Source organism: Leptidea sinapis, chromosome 33 (assembly GCF_905404315.1).
Source record: "Leptidea sinapis chromosome 33, ilLepSina1.1, whole genome shotgun sequence".
NCBI lineage: Eukaryota > Metazoa > Arthropoda > Insecta > Lepidoptera > Pieridae > Leptidea > Leptidea sinapis.
This window is the reverse complement of record NC_066297.1, coordinates 3,724,749-3,740,202: the sequence shown is the minus strand read 5'-3', so window position 1 is coordinate 3,740,202 and position 15,454 is coordinate 3,724,749. Positions and strand designations below refer to the sequence as shown.

The 15,454-nt window shown below is 36.7% G+C and overlaps 1 protein-coding gene across 2 annotated transcripts in view; it reads left to right on the top strand.

The window, feature by feature from the left end:
- The window catches only part of LOC126974653 (uncharacterized), a 310,786-nt gene that overhangs the window by 34,391 nt on the left and 260,941 nt on the right, over positions 1-15,454 (top strand). The window contains exons 1-2 of one of the 2 annotated variants that reach the window (XM_050822193.1): positions 5,885-6,021; positions 13,255-13,471. In XM_050822193.1, the coding sequence (XP_050678150.1) occupies positions 13,306-13,471 (166 nt within the window). In that variant the 5' untranslated portion in view covers positions 5,885-6,021; positions 13,255-13,305. Of the gene's footprint in view, positions 1-5,884; positions 6,022-13,254; positions 13,472-15,454 lie in introns of those variants that run through there. The other variant, XM_050822192.1, reaches the window with a different exon arrangement.

The window sequence follows — 15,454 nt, the reverse complement described above, 5'->3', positions numbered from 1 at the left end:
GGTTGGCTCAGTTAGTAACAGCACCGCCACGGAGGTCGTGGGTTCGAGTCCCTCATCGTTCATAAAATTTTGTTTTTCAAATTTAATTTGTATGTATGTTATTGTTCATTGCACTAGAACCAGCTAGTTGACTGTTACAGCTTGTTGGATCTTATAATATCTTATACACCTTCTTTCTCATTTTTTCTCCTTCTAACTAGTATCTCTTTCGCAAGATGTGGTAATCTCTAATTGGGTTTACAATTTAACAAATAATATGTTCCATATTTTGTTTAGTTTAATAACGATTAATTGTAAACTGTTTATTGTACTTAAATAAATATATAAAATAAAAAATATGTGGACTGTATCAACCTTCGTCATAAAGGACGTAGACTGAGGCTGAAATCTATAGAGCGTACTTAGACTTCGCTCAGACTTTACTTACGTAAAACTTAGCAGAGTGTAAGCCTAGCATAATCGTTGGTTTCGTTTTAATAGTCATTTGATAACTGAAATAAGACTAAACTTATGCTAAGACAGTCCAATTCAAAAGTAAAGTACGGGTTTTATCACACTTAGCTTAGTAATCTTGAAATACCCAAAAAAATCTGAGCGGTACTACAATTGCCCTCGTCACCTTGAGACATAAGATGTTAAGTCTAATTTGCCCAGTAATTTTACTAGCTAACCTTAGATACAGGCCTGGGATGACGTTAATGAGACCATTCGGTTCGTATCGCCATAAGTCTGTTATTATAGTAAGGGCTTTTTTTTCACCGGGACACCATAATGGCGCAATTAGTAGCCGCTACCAATAAAATGTATATACAGCTCTATAGAGAGTTGAGGTTCAGATGAGTACCTGGTGTCCGCCGCAACCAATTTGTTGGTGAGACCAGCTCTCGGAGGCGTCATGATTCTGGTGTATGCTACAAATCAAATCAAAATTTCTTTACTTGTACACAATCATTTACAATCACACATGAAACTCTCCTGGTAGATTTAGATAATCTGTGTTAGGAGAGAATCGCTCATTGCAAGTAATACAAAACTAAAAGGTATGAAGTTATTGTCTCTAGTGAATTGGATTATAAACAAAATTTATGGTGTCTACTTTGGTAGCATACGGCGACTGGTTGCGCCAAAGTGGTGTCCCGGTGAAATATAACCCTTATGATCTCTTACCTATTACAGTGACTTTAAAATCAACAACAAAAACTTGAACGTATGTAGCTGATAGTGACTGGTTGTCAACTGTCAGATGTCAGAGTGCGGCACGCACACACGCACTTGGCGTACTCCGACATGCCATATGCTAATTGCTAATCGGTTACTTGTTTGTAATATTTCAAGTGTTGCGATGGTCTATCGGTGCTCGCCTGCTGAGAGCGACTCGTGCTCGCTAATTTTTAATCAATTTCGGTGAAATATGTGCTTCGTTAACACGCGCAACCTCGCCTCCTGTGTTACCTGTATGATTCCACTGACTTATTCTTTTATTTCTACTTACACTGGCAGTGCATTCAATCGCCTTGCTGTGATCATCCTACTTTGTACTTCCCTATAAGTAGTATAGTAGTAGCTATAAGTTCACCAGTGGGAGGCTTCTTTGCACAGGATGCCGGCTAGATTATGGGTTCCATTATTGTGTTTCGGTCTGAATTGCGCCGTAGCTAGTGAAATTACTGGGTAAATGAGACTTAACATCTTATGTCTTAAGGTGACGAGTACAATTGTAGTGCCGGTCAGAATTTGTGGGTTTTTCAAGAATCCTGAGCGGCATTGCATTGTTATGGGCAGGGCGTATCAATTGCCATCAGCTTAACGTCCTGCTCGTCTCGTCCCTTACTGTCATAAAAAAGTAGGTATACTCTCTTTCACTTATCCAAAAACAACCATTTAGGTATTATTTTTTAACACTCCCCAACGACAAGAAATTCTTTAGTATTCTGTAGTATTTATTCCCCAAGTAATCTGTTAGCTACTATGAGTCCCTATGCTAATTGCGGTCAGACAGTTCATGTGGAAGTAAGAAGCTATGGAATTTATAAATGTATTATTATACTATCCGACCCGACAGATGTTGTTCTGTGCGTACTAAATAAAATACTGATTTTGATGATTTTTTCAATAATATTTCATAACACCAAGAATTGTTTCGTAAAATATGCGCCCTGTTGTTATAATGAAATTGTTTCACAGCAGAACTGTCAAACTGTGCGTCAATAAAGTGTCTCATAGAAAATATGTCCACATAACAAAAATATTGGAAATAAAACTTATTTTGGGTCCCAAATCAAAATCAAAACTATCGTATCTCTCAAGTTGGACCAAACTGCACTCCATGAAGTAATCCCCATTAAAATCCGTTCATTAGTTATACTGGTAGATTTCTGATTGTAGTGATTAGCATTCAGACATTCCTGTTGCAATATGTGTAAATGTGTCGCCGCAGACGTCCACCACGTCAACTGTGTGGCTAACATTCCTTGGAGATAGAATGAATCAACAATGACGTATCACTGTAGGAAACTGAAATGAGGGTTAAAATATTTAATGAACGCATTTAACATATATATGTTACTAGCTGCTCAGACAGACGTTGTTCTGTAGATAATAAAAAAAATACTGTTTTTTGTTAATTTGCCAATAATATTTCAAAACATCAAGAATTATTTCGTAAAAAATGCTCCCTGTTGTTATAATGAAATTGTTTCACAGCGGAACTGTCAAACCGTGCGTCACTAAATTCTCTCATATCTCATATGACCATACAAAACAAATATTGAAAAAAAAAAAATTATGAGTCCCAATCGAAATAAAAACTATCCTATCTCTCAAGTTGGACCTAACTGCATTCCATGAAGTCATCCTCATTGAAATCCGTTCATTAGTTGAGGAGTCTATCCCGGACAAACAACGTGTCACGTAATTTATATATATTAAGATATGTTAATTAGTACCAGCAAATAGGTATTGACGTAAGAGAGATTAGGAGTAACAGATTAAAATTATACGTAAGCTTATTAAATATTTGAAAGAAAAACTGTTGAATTTTATTTTTACTCGGAAGTAATTGCTTATTACAGGCAAGCTTCTGTTAGAATAAAAGTTGCGAGGCGAACAATGCAATTACCAACTGCGATTTATAACTTTAACTTTGATAACTCTTCCGAGCAGTTTATGCAGGTTACGATTCCTAACATTTTACTATTTGATATATTGCTGGCAAATATGAAAACCTGTTCAAGTAGGAAGACCTACCGTGAAATATGACTTGATCGAAAACGGTAGTTTCGACCGCGCAATACGCGCTAAGAATGCGAGGTGATACGGTCGATATGGTTTCGTGGTTACGGTCGGGATCGCCGGGCTGAGGAAGCTGTGCGGTTCCGTTCATCATTATTCGCCTAATTTAACGAGAACTTTTGTTTTACAATTCCGCGTAATAAATGTAGGCCCTCGCAAAATATTTTAAAACTTTACGCATTAATTATGAGTTTGTTTTTGTTCATTCACATTTCAGAATTAACCCGAAATTAAAGTGGTACAGTCAAAAATTAGGGACTTGAAACTTTGTCAGAATGTGATTTTGGGGTCGCGGCGCTCGAGTCCCAAATCAGAATTTCAATTGGAGCGTTCACTTGTTTGTCCCCTGCTGAATATTTATAAGAAAACGGACCGGACTCAGCGCTCCGACACGAGCTGAAGTATCAGATGATCTATCACAGTATTTACAAATGTTGAGAAACAATACGTCTTTAATAAGTAATGTACTACTCCGGTTCAGGCTAGATGCTAGCGACTAGCAAGGTTAACTAATTATTTGATTATGCAAAACGGACGGTTCTGGAGTCGGATTGAATAATCCTGCATAATCTTCGCTGGCTATTTGCATCTGTATTTATCCTCGCTTTAGATCTTGTGACCTAAATTTCGTCGAATTGATTGAAATCGACTACGAGTCGATGTCGAACGTAATCTGTGCAACTTTAGACGTCCACATCGGCCGGGACTCGAACAATAGTTGCAGTAACGAGGCCCTGATAACGTTACTGTGCGCGGAGGACATTAACATAAGGCACGTGAGCCCCCGGGGCTCATTAGCGCTCCGCCCGCGCTCTCGACAATTACTTACGCACTAATTGAATATCGCTGTTCTATGCAAATTGGATCAGGAGTCGGGTATACGAGGCGCAACATTCATTAGTACTCGATTCACTAGTTTATACTGATGTGACCCCGGCGTCACGGTCACGGAGACGCCCGCTGTTGCTACTCAAATGTCAGATGTGCATTTGATTCTAGTTTCACTTTGAATGTTGTTGACATTTCGATATGGGAGTGCCGACGACCGCGTCGTTGTAGCCATATTGAATGCTTTTGCAATTTTATAAGACGTCTACACTTAGATCTAACCAAATCACATCAATTTATAATCACTTTATTCATGTAGGTCAAGGAAATGACACTTATGAATCTCAATAAAAAATTGTTTCTTATTGAATTTACCGGTACTTCGTAAAGGGTTGAGCTGATGAGAAAATAGCAAATAACTCATTGCCACTCTTTTAAATCAACATTTACATTTCCATCGTTTTACAAATCATTTAAATTACAATATAAATAAACTATACAAAAACAAGCGCTTAAACCTTCCCTTAAGGCCGGCAATGCTCCTATGCTTCCTGTGTTGCAAGAGAATGCGGGCTTTTCCATAAAAAAAAAATATGTATAGTAATACAACAAAAATATTTTAATGTATTGACTATCTATAAATGTATTTCTTATACAGAACGCATTTTTTAAGAAAGAGCAGAAACTGAAACCTTCAATAATAACGTAATGTGAAGAATGTACTCGCTTATTCTGAAACCATTTTGGTTGTTTTAATACTAACACGCTGATATATGAAGTTTACACAACACACATACGTATACGCTTGGAATGCGTAGCTGTGCCCAGCTGATCATGTGATGTTATTGTTAAATTTTGTGGGTAAATGTATTCAATTATATTTTCGCAATTCGGAGACGATAATTGCGACATTATCTTAATATAATATATAAATCCATTGTCCTGATGTTTGTTTCCAGTGAACTCCTGAACTAATGAACGGATTTTATTGAGATTACTTAATGAGATTACATCAGATTAGTCCAATTTGAGAGATAGGACAGTTTTTATTTCGATTTGGGACCCATAGAATTTACTAACGCACGGCTTATAGTTCTGCTGAGAAACAATTTCATTATAACAAAAGGGAGCATATTTTACGAAATACTTCTTGATGTTACGAAATATTGATGACGAATTCATAAAAAACAGTATTTTATTTATTATGTGCAGAACTGCGGTATCAGTGCGCCTTGCTTTAGGTACTCAATGCGCTCATTATTTCTTAAGACACCTTTAAATACTTTTCGCCTTATCCATAAGCTGAGTGTAGAGATTCAACAAAAACATCTCGGTTCGCAATATCTTATACATTTTAATGTTCTTTGTTCTGCTAAACGAGTTTGTTTCGTATCGCCATGAAAATAAGACGGGTCCATACTCTCAGACAATCTGAATGTGCGTAAAGAAAAAAGGGACAAGACTCAGGTAGAGAATTCAATACAAAGATGCGTTTGCCTGCGCTCCTTTACAATATGTTTTATTGCGGTCTGTCTGATGATTTAGGTGTTTATTTATATTATGATAAAGTTTAATTTAGAACGAAACTCGTCCTCGATAATATTGTTGCGCTGAACATTGCCGAGCAAGAACGGCACAGGGAACGCTCATTGGTGCCGAATTGATAGTTTCGAGTTTAACTTTTAAGTTAGTTTCGTTTGATACGGGTTCGTGTACGCGATGTTTGCGTGTTTTAATTACTGTTTTAGTGTCAGCAATAGTGGTTTAATGTTCCTTTATATTTAGTTGGGTGTTTATATTTCAAGTGTTGTTTCGATCTGTTGTGTGTGAGTGACTCAGTATTGTGATGTGAGTGTACCTCCAGTTCTAGAAGTTTCTTATCAAAAGGATTGTCTCGTCACGGTACTGTATTTGTTTATATTATCTTCCGATACATTCATAACTCGTGTGAATATAAAACAGTTATTATCTCTATACGAGTCACCGCCTAGATAATTAATGAGTTAATTTATTATTAGATAGAGTATATGTATTCGCAATACTTACGTTTCTTAATCAAATTAAAATATTATTTAAAATCACTTACTGAAAGTCAAAAACTACGACCCATTCAAAATAGACTGCCTCAGACCTGAGAAGAACGGGCGCAAGAAACTGAGCGTGCTTTTTTATATAAATATGGATTACAATATAATATAGTACAATAAATATTTAGAATTAAAAAGCCTGAGGGTGTTCGCTCCATTCCCAGTCTGTGGTATCATTAATAAAATAATTTATGCTATAATAACCTTTCCCACAAACGTTTTAAAAAAAAAATCATAAATTTAGTAACATATTTGCTTTGTACATTTTTCTGGGATCATATGATAAAAGCATTTAAGTACACCGCTCAATAAAAGTCTCACTAACTCGACTTTTGGCCGTTTTCAATAACCTATCTATCCTTAGTTTAACTTACTAGACGTAGACAAATCAATCCTTTTACGCTTACTTAAATTTCAATAACCTATCGACATAAAGCATTCGACTAACTATATTGGACATAATATGGATCGATAAGATCTTGTCATTAAACGGTGACAGCACGGTATCCGTAACTAGAGATACGTTATTGAAAACGGCCATTAACCGAGTAGTAGGCATAACAAGTTTATGTTTGTTTCTCGTGTTAACATTCTGATTGTCACAGTTTCTAGCAATTTCCTTATTGTGCTTATGAACATAAAAAGAACATTATCTAGAATAACAGTCAAAATGTTTAATATCTTTAAATTTTTCTATTAATGATTCTTTATAAGAGACAATATTATATTAATAAAACTAACTGTACTCACTCAAATAAAGGTAGTCCTGGCCAACCGTACTGTTCATTGTGCTTTTGATAATTCTTTTTTTTTTCAGTTTTAAATAACGATATAACGCTAAAAATTATTAGTTTTTTAGTTAATATTTAATAAATTTTTAGTGAATCGCCATATTAAGTCATCATATAGTCTTTTTGTAACAACTTGAGACTTTTTTTGTTCCTGAACCTCTATACATTTTTATATATATAAGTCCAGTGTCCTGATGTTTGTTTCCGGTGAACTCCTAACCTAATGGAATGGATTTTAATGGGGATAACTTCATGGAGTGCAGTTTAGTCCAACTTGAGAGAGAGTATAGTTTTTATTTCGATTTGGGATCCACTTATTTTTTCCAATATTTGTTTTGTATGTACATATTTTCTATGAGAGAATTTATTAACCCACGGTTTGACAGTTCTCCTTTGAAATAATTTTTATTTACGGAGCATATTTTACGAAATAATCTTGAAGTTATGAAATACTATTGTCAAATTCATAAAAAAACAGTATTTTATTTTTAAATACCTATTACGAACAGAACAACGTCGGTCGGGTCAGCTAGTATCAAATGTTCAATAATTATTATTAAAATTAATTAATCCGAGCATCATATGAACGGTACACTGGAACAGTCGCAGCATGATGTGAGCATCTCGGAGCTCAGTGTGATTGTCCTTAGCTCCCTCAGCACAAGCTCCTCAAACACAAATCCTCTCATCAGTCTCAATCGGCTCATAAAAGACGGGAACTCGGTTTTCGTTTCCCGGCTCCAATTTGAATCGCATCTATCCGCGTCAGTCGGTCGTTACGATTGGTGCGCCGGGGATCAGTTAATGCAGGCGGTTTACCTCACTTGTACATAGTTTATTTTATAGCAACTCTAGAGAGCATTCCTTACCTTTTAAACGTTAAAGCTCGCCATATGCAAACCAAATTCATTAAAAGAACAAAAATTTCTTTTCATTTGCTGATCTGTATTTAAACTGTTCTCGTTGGTGATAAGATCCTTGAATCCTCAATTAGTTTTTAATAGTTAAAGCGCACTTTAAGAGGGGATGCGGTTTGAAGATTTGGTATTTGAAGAACTATTGCTATCACGGAAGCCCGAAGCACAACTATTTATGTGTGCGTGAATATTCGGTGTTTGTGTGTATAATGCGTACCTGTGAAGTCGTAATCGTGTCTAACGTTTTTAACTTCTTCGTACATGCTCATAATTAGCTTGTGACCATGGCTATTGATACATAGATTTATAACTTTGCTTTGCTTTTTGGACTTAGCTTGTGAATCAAGAAATATTTGAACTAATATAGGCTCCCTATCGTCAGAAACTTCATCAGGTGACTTGAATTTATTTAGGGTGTGTGTGGATGATGTAGCTACTGTACTCAATAACTTTGGTATAAATTTACATTTACTTTTTTGACTTACTCGTGTAAGGCATTCCCTATTGGACGTTTGAGTATGTTTGTTGCATCACTACCTACATATTATATTGTAATTGAAATGATTTGTAAATCGATTGAAATGTAAATCTTGATATAAGAGAGTGGCAATGAGTTTCTTGCTATTTCTTCTCATTAGCTCAACCCTTTACGAAGTAGCGGTAGATTCAATAAGACCAATATTTTTTTGACATTCATAAGTGTCATTTCCGTGACCTACATGAATAAAGTGATTTTGATTTGATTTGAATATTATTTTTAATGACGGCAACGCAGACGGTGATAACGAATTCAAAAATGATGGTTTATTAGGGCGTGTAGTCTTCGTAATAATTATTTAAGCTACCTTTAAAAGACTTGCCCATCCCAGATTTTTGGTCGATTCTATATATTTATAGATATTTCAGTCATACGTTTTCCGCGAACGAAAAAGTTTTGGATTTAATAGTTTTGAAGTCAGCTTGAGAAACTTTATAGAAATACGTAAATATGATCGCGGTGTGGAGATGATGTAAAACTCTCTTTCAAAATGTCCACTTCATTTGGCGAAAATAATGAGTTGCGTCATTAAAACATCCAAAGTCTGTTTGAGATGCAGATCTCGGGGCTTGTGGGAATTCATGGAAAATATTTTCAGATTTGTTTTAGCGGCGTCCTATTTTAATTTAATGTTTCTTATTTTACAGTAATACATCATATTTTTATATTACTTATATATTTGAATATTTATTTTTTACTATCTAGGTAGGTATCTACTTTTTTTCGTAAGTGAATTTTTCGGGCAGATTTGTAAAGTTCTGATATACGATGTCTAAGATACATTCTTAGAATGATCTAGTGACGGAAACTATTGGATTCTATCAAATGGAAACACAAATTCATCTAATTAGGTCCAACCGTTTCGAAGTTAGGTAGGTATACATACTGTGGCTTGTTTCTATAATCACTTATTATATAATTTACTAGTGGACCCGACAGACGTCCTGTACACACGTCTTAAATTTGAAAAATCGGTCTAGTCGTTAGGAGAACTTCACTAACATACGAATTATATTCTATGGACGGAATTGAGAATCTAAACCAATATCAAATTCCCTGGAACACACAAAAAAATCATCAAAATAGGTCCAGCCGTTTAGGAGGTAGTACAATTGTGAATCTAAACCATTCTCGAATCCACCTGAAGACACACACCAATCTCAAATTCACTGGAACACACAAAAAATCATCAAAATCGGTCCAGCCGCCTAGGAGCTAGTTCAATCGTGAATCTAAACCATTCTCGAATCCACCTGAAGACACACATCAATCTCAAATTCACTGAAACTCACAAAAAATCATCAAAATCGGTCCAGCCGCTTAGGAAGTAGTTCAATCGTGAATCTTAACCATTCTCGAATCCACCTGAAGACACACAGAAAGTTTTATTAAAATCGGTCTAGCCGTTTAAGAGGAGTTCAATTACAACAGACGCACAAAAGAAATATATATATTAAGATTAGTAATCTTGCTGACCCGGCAAACGTTGTTTTGCCATATAAAGTATAATTCACGCGATAGTTTTATAAGTAATAAAATATTGCCTATATTATAGCCTGTACATCATTTTGTTCTATTGTCAATAGTTTTTGCAGCGCACGCAAAAATAGGTTTTCGATTTTACACCTTGTGTTACAAAATAGCAATTTTATAACGGATCCCTAATTTTGAAAAAAAAAACATAGCCTATAGCCTTCCTCGATAAATGGACTACCCAACACTGAAAGAATCATTCAAATCGGACCAGTAGTACCAGAGATTAGCGCGTTCAAACAAACAAACAAACAAACAAACACTGCAGCTTTATAATATTAGTATAGATTAGTATAGATAAGATCATTTCTTCATCATGAATTGAATTCATCGGTTGATGAATCACAATGTTCTTGTTCGTTGTTACTTCTAAGTACTTATGTCTTTACACAAATACGATATCGATATCCTTATCATTTTATTACTACATATTATTATAAAATCCTTCAGAAATAAATTTTTGTTTCACCTACATCATTTTTTTCTATTCACAGAACAGCGTCTGTCGTGTCTGCTAGTGTCAGATAAAATAGAGGCCTCTTACCTGATAGGATACTTTAACGGCCGTTTCCAATATACTATCTACACATAGAGATAAATTACTACCTTCTACTGTCAGTAATTAGCTGTCAATAATCTGAAGCTGTCCCAATATACCCGATAAGTCATTCTTATCGCTTTATATTGGGACGCGTGAATTGCAATTTCCATACACACTTCTATCGCTGGTAAGCTATACGTCGTCCCATTGACAGACAGCGTGTACGGATAAGGTGAGTTACCGTCGTTCGAAGTTTATTGGGACAGAAAAGTCAACGATAGATTTTTTTATCTCAAGTAGGCTACAACCGTAGGTAGACTGAATATTGGGAACGGCCTTAAATGATTAGTGTGTGTCGTCACATCTGCTCCTAACTAATAGCAGTTGACAAATAAACGACCCAAATTATTAGATAAACGAATTGATGAATACTTTAATTTAAAATGCGAAAAAGCAATACAATGATGTAGTAAAATATTCAGTATCATTGTATGGTTGTACTTATGGCAGCGGAATAGTGTTTGCGACCCGCGACATGAATTATTAATGTCTATAAATAATGTAATACACTACCTGAGCCGGGTATCTAATGTTATTCATTGCTAAACTTTATATCATTCTAAAATTGTATCATACATACAGTAGAATCTAGATCCGATATGTGTATTGTGTACCCAGATGAAGGGATCGTGGCGTATTATATCAAATGACTATCGTAGGGCTAACTTAATGGTAGGTGTTCATCACAGTTCCTTGTTTACGCTTCAAATATTAACAAAGTGAGACACATAAGTACTATGATCATATCATTGATATGCAGAAGAAACAGTATAGGAAATAGCACACAACCTTGGGGCACTCCAGCGTTCACGGGCTTCGGGTTCGAGCAATAACCGTTGACAGCAACCTGTATGCTGCGCCCAGTAAGGACGCTGGAGGTCCACTTGCATAAACTCTCGGGAAGCCCAAATGATGGAAGTTTTGAGAGAAGCGCCTTGTGCCATACACGATCAAAGGCCTTCGCTATATCCAAACTGACCGCCAGGCCTTCTCCCTTGCTTTCGATAGCCGCCTCCCATCTATGTGTTAGGAATACCAGGTTGTTGATCAACTGGTTACCCTCTAGGTATACCAAGAGCAGGCGGTTAATTATGCTCTCTATGATTTGGAGAGCAGGGAAGTAATAGCTATAGGCCTGTAGTTTGCCGAACCCGAACTGTCTCCTTTTCTTTGGATCGTATGGAGAAGGGCTGACTTTCATGAGTCAGGAACTACGCCTTTTGAGTATGAGAGTTAGAGATAGATGTTAGCACCGTCCTCAATTCAGGGGCACGCGTTCTGAGCACGATGGGAGAAATCCCATCCAGCCCGCTCGACTTCTTTACGTCCAAGGAAAACAGAGCACGCCGATGAGTTTTCTGTCTGAACTGTACTTCAGGCATAGAGCTCTGACACCGCCTGCGCCCGCAAATCATCATCATCAAATATGGGTCTCCCTACTGCGGTTCGCTGCTCAGACCAAATTGCGACACCCAAACTGGGTATCCATAATACTGCTTTGTACAATAATAGTATTTTTCCATATGTTATATTTAAGGAATGAACTTATTGAATTACAATAAATTCAAATTCAAATCAATAAAAATTCTTCGCGGGTTTGCAACTTACATGATGTTGTTAGCTTTACAAGATTAATTCTCGTTTAGACTAGCTAACATTAAGTAAATCACAAATAATAAAGTAATAGCCGTTACTTAACGATTAACACAGTAGTTTAGTGAAGAGGGCAGTCACTAGTCAGATTTGAGCTCGAGCACCCTTGCTCGCTGAACCGACGAGCTGCGAAGAAACAATCACATAAGGCGTTTTATAAAAACAATTACTTAAATATATTCGTTGTAATTGCGAGAATAATTTTTCCCTGCAAATAATATACGGCAAAAAGTTCATGGTGTTCTTGGGATATTATAAAAAATTCTTAAAATATACACATACTATATAATATGTAAAAGGCATTTATTTTCTCAAAGTTGATTCCTTTATAATTCATTTCTACTATACTAGACTACTATCGCTTCGGAAACAAATGGCGCTCTGAGAGAGTAGGCTCTGAGGAGAAGCGGCGCAAGGAACTCTCCCAGCATTCTTTTTTTCCGCTCTTTTTATTAAAATAATAATAATAATAAATAAATCATAATCTAGATCTATCTTTCCGATCACTTAGATATTTAGCTGTGGAGTAGTAGGATTTACGACAGAGCCATTTTTTAATAAAACATTTAAATTTATTTATAGATAATGCCCGAACAGTAGCTGGGACTTTATAATAAAAGTGTATACATTTACCCTTAAAGCTATTTATGTATCTTATGATTTCAAATCAACTTAAGATTTGAAAACAAAATTTTATGAACGATGCGGGACTCGAACCCAGGACCTCTGGCTTTCCGCGTGAGTGCTCTGCCAACTGAGCTAACCGTTCGAGTGACGTATCGTCATAAAATCTTGTATGCTTTGTTCAACTCTCAGGTTGCGGCTTGGTCTTGCGTTCGAGCCCCGGATCGTTCATAAAATTTTGTTTTCAAATTTTCTTTGTGTATTAATCCTAGAAGTGAGGTTTATCACTTTAAAAACATAACAAATTGAATCAACTTAACATGAGATGTTTTTGGTGATATTTAATCTAGACATTTTTTGCTCATTTTATAAGAGTCACATTAACTTTCAGATGGCGCACCTCGCTACGATGTAGCGCCGCCTGGTGCGCGGTGGTATCGCGATGAATGCGCGGGCGCGGGTCGCACTAGTGTGCGCGTGTGTGTGTGTGTGTGCGGGTGTGGTGGCCGACGCCAAGCAGATGAGTGAGACGCTGCAGAGAGCGCTGTCGGCCGTGCGCGGACCCAGCCCCGGAGCCAAGAAGCTGCTCAACATCCCCGACGACGGAGGTGAGTACCGCACTGACAGAACTTACCGTTTTTTTTTTATGAAAATAAGGGGCGCGACGATCAGGACGTTCAGCTGATGGTAATTGATATGCCCTGCCTATTACAATGCAGTGCCGCTCAGGATTCTTGAAAAACCCAAAACTTCTGAGCGGCACTACAGTTGCGCTCGTCACCTTGAGACTTAAGATGTTAAGTCTCATTTGCCCAGTAATTTCACTAGCTGCGGTGCCCTTCAGACCGTAACACAGTAATGTTTACACATTACTGCTTCACGGCAGAAGTAGGTGCCGTTGTGGTACCCATAATCTATCTGGCATAATTTGCAAAGGAGAAAATCTTACCAGTTTAATTAAATCTGGTACAAGAAAATCAAAATCTTTTGTTTGAAGTTATTTTTTCTGCACAGTCATTCGCTTAAGCGGCGAAACTACAACGATACCTTATACAAATGAATATTATTGGAAAAACTACAAAAGTAATCAATCGAAATAAGTTTGAAATCGTCTAAACATCGTAAAAGCCAAGAGCTCTTATCACAACCCGGACGGACTGATTGCCCCCAATTACTCAGCGAGATTTTTTGCTCTCGTCTCGGCGATTTAGGGCAGTACCTTGCATTTAATGTGACCAGATAAAGGGAGGATTTATGTCGCCTTACAAATCTCCGAGCTGATGTTAATTATGCCTGAAGGAGGCAAATTTCCGCGAGTTTGATTAATTGATTCACTCCAGTGACGGTCGCGAGTTGCAACATTACCTGCGTGCTCGTCGCTCACCTTAACAGTGGCCATTAACGCGATCCCATCATTGGAAACCTCTACGGTATTCCGCAAAAAATATTAAATTGAGAGTAGTGCCATTGTTATACTGTTTTTGTGTTATCATACACAATCTCCATTCGTAAACTGTCGGAAGAGCAACTCGGTAATTAAGAACGCTCGGCTTCATCAGGCTTGACCTTTTTCGGAATGTATTTCAATGTGAGACAATAAAAATAACCAAGCCGCTGTAGAATTCAAGATGGAATTAAATTGATTCGGCCAAATTGGGCTTAAAATATATTAGGGAACACGTCATCGAAGTAGAAAAAGTAATTTTCCCATGATCGGGTGCTCGTGGATCCAATATCGTGGATAATGACGTCACGTCGGCTGACTCCTCGACGTTGTTAATACCAAAACATGACTCAATGAATTTCAAGGTAAGTGGTATAACTATTTACCAGTAATGCTTTTTGTACAGGGCGACCAATATAACTTTACGGTCGGCTTTATTGCCCTACTCTTTTATGGTTCAAGCCGTACCGTATCAGTGTCGCTGTCGGTTCAACACTCGCCGTTGTGAAACACGCTTTGATAACAATCTTATAACTAAACTGTTGGTACTGTATGGGATATCATAATATGGATAGATTTTCTCTACAATTCTTCTATTATCTATTTCAATAAAATAATGAAAACTCTCCATATTTGGTTTAACTAACACTAACTTAAAACAGCCGCTAAGGAGTATTTTTTCTCATTCTGACTTGGTCAATAGAAGAAGACAGAGTGAGAATTAGCAATGATTTAAGTTAGCAGACTATTATGAATAAGGGGGTTAGTAAATACGTTGTAATTATCCAAATTATTACTATTAGCTAATATTATTTCTGAAGATATACTTCTTGAGGCCGTTATGGAAAAATTATGATAGTGAAATTTTAAGATGCGTGCGCATCACTGTAACACAAAAGTAACAGCGTGAAGATGGTTCCTAAAATTTTCTGATGTTTGCGACATTCGTTGTTTTTTTTTTTGGTTTCTTCCTCCACTATTAGGATACGCAAAGGGTTCAAGCCCGTTCAGCCGTATTCGTTATTTAATAATAAATTGTCAAAGCCATCGTTGCGAGATTTTTACAATATTGTTCTTTCTACAAACGTATATAGCACGAGGAATAAATAATTTTAAGGATTTTGCTTTGTTAGGCCAAAGAAGTATA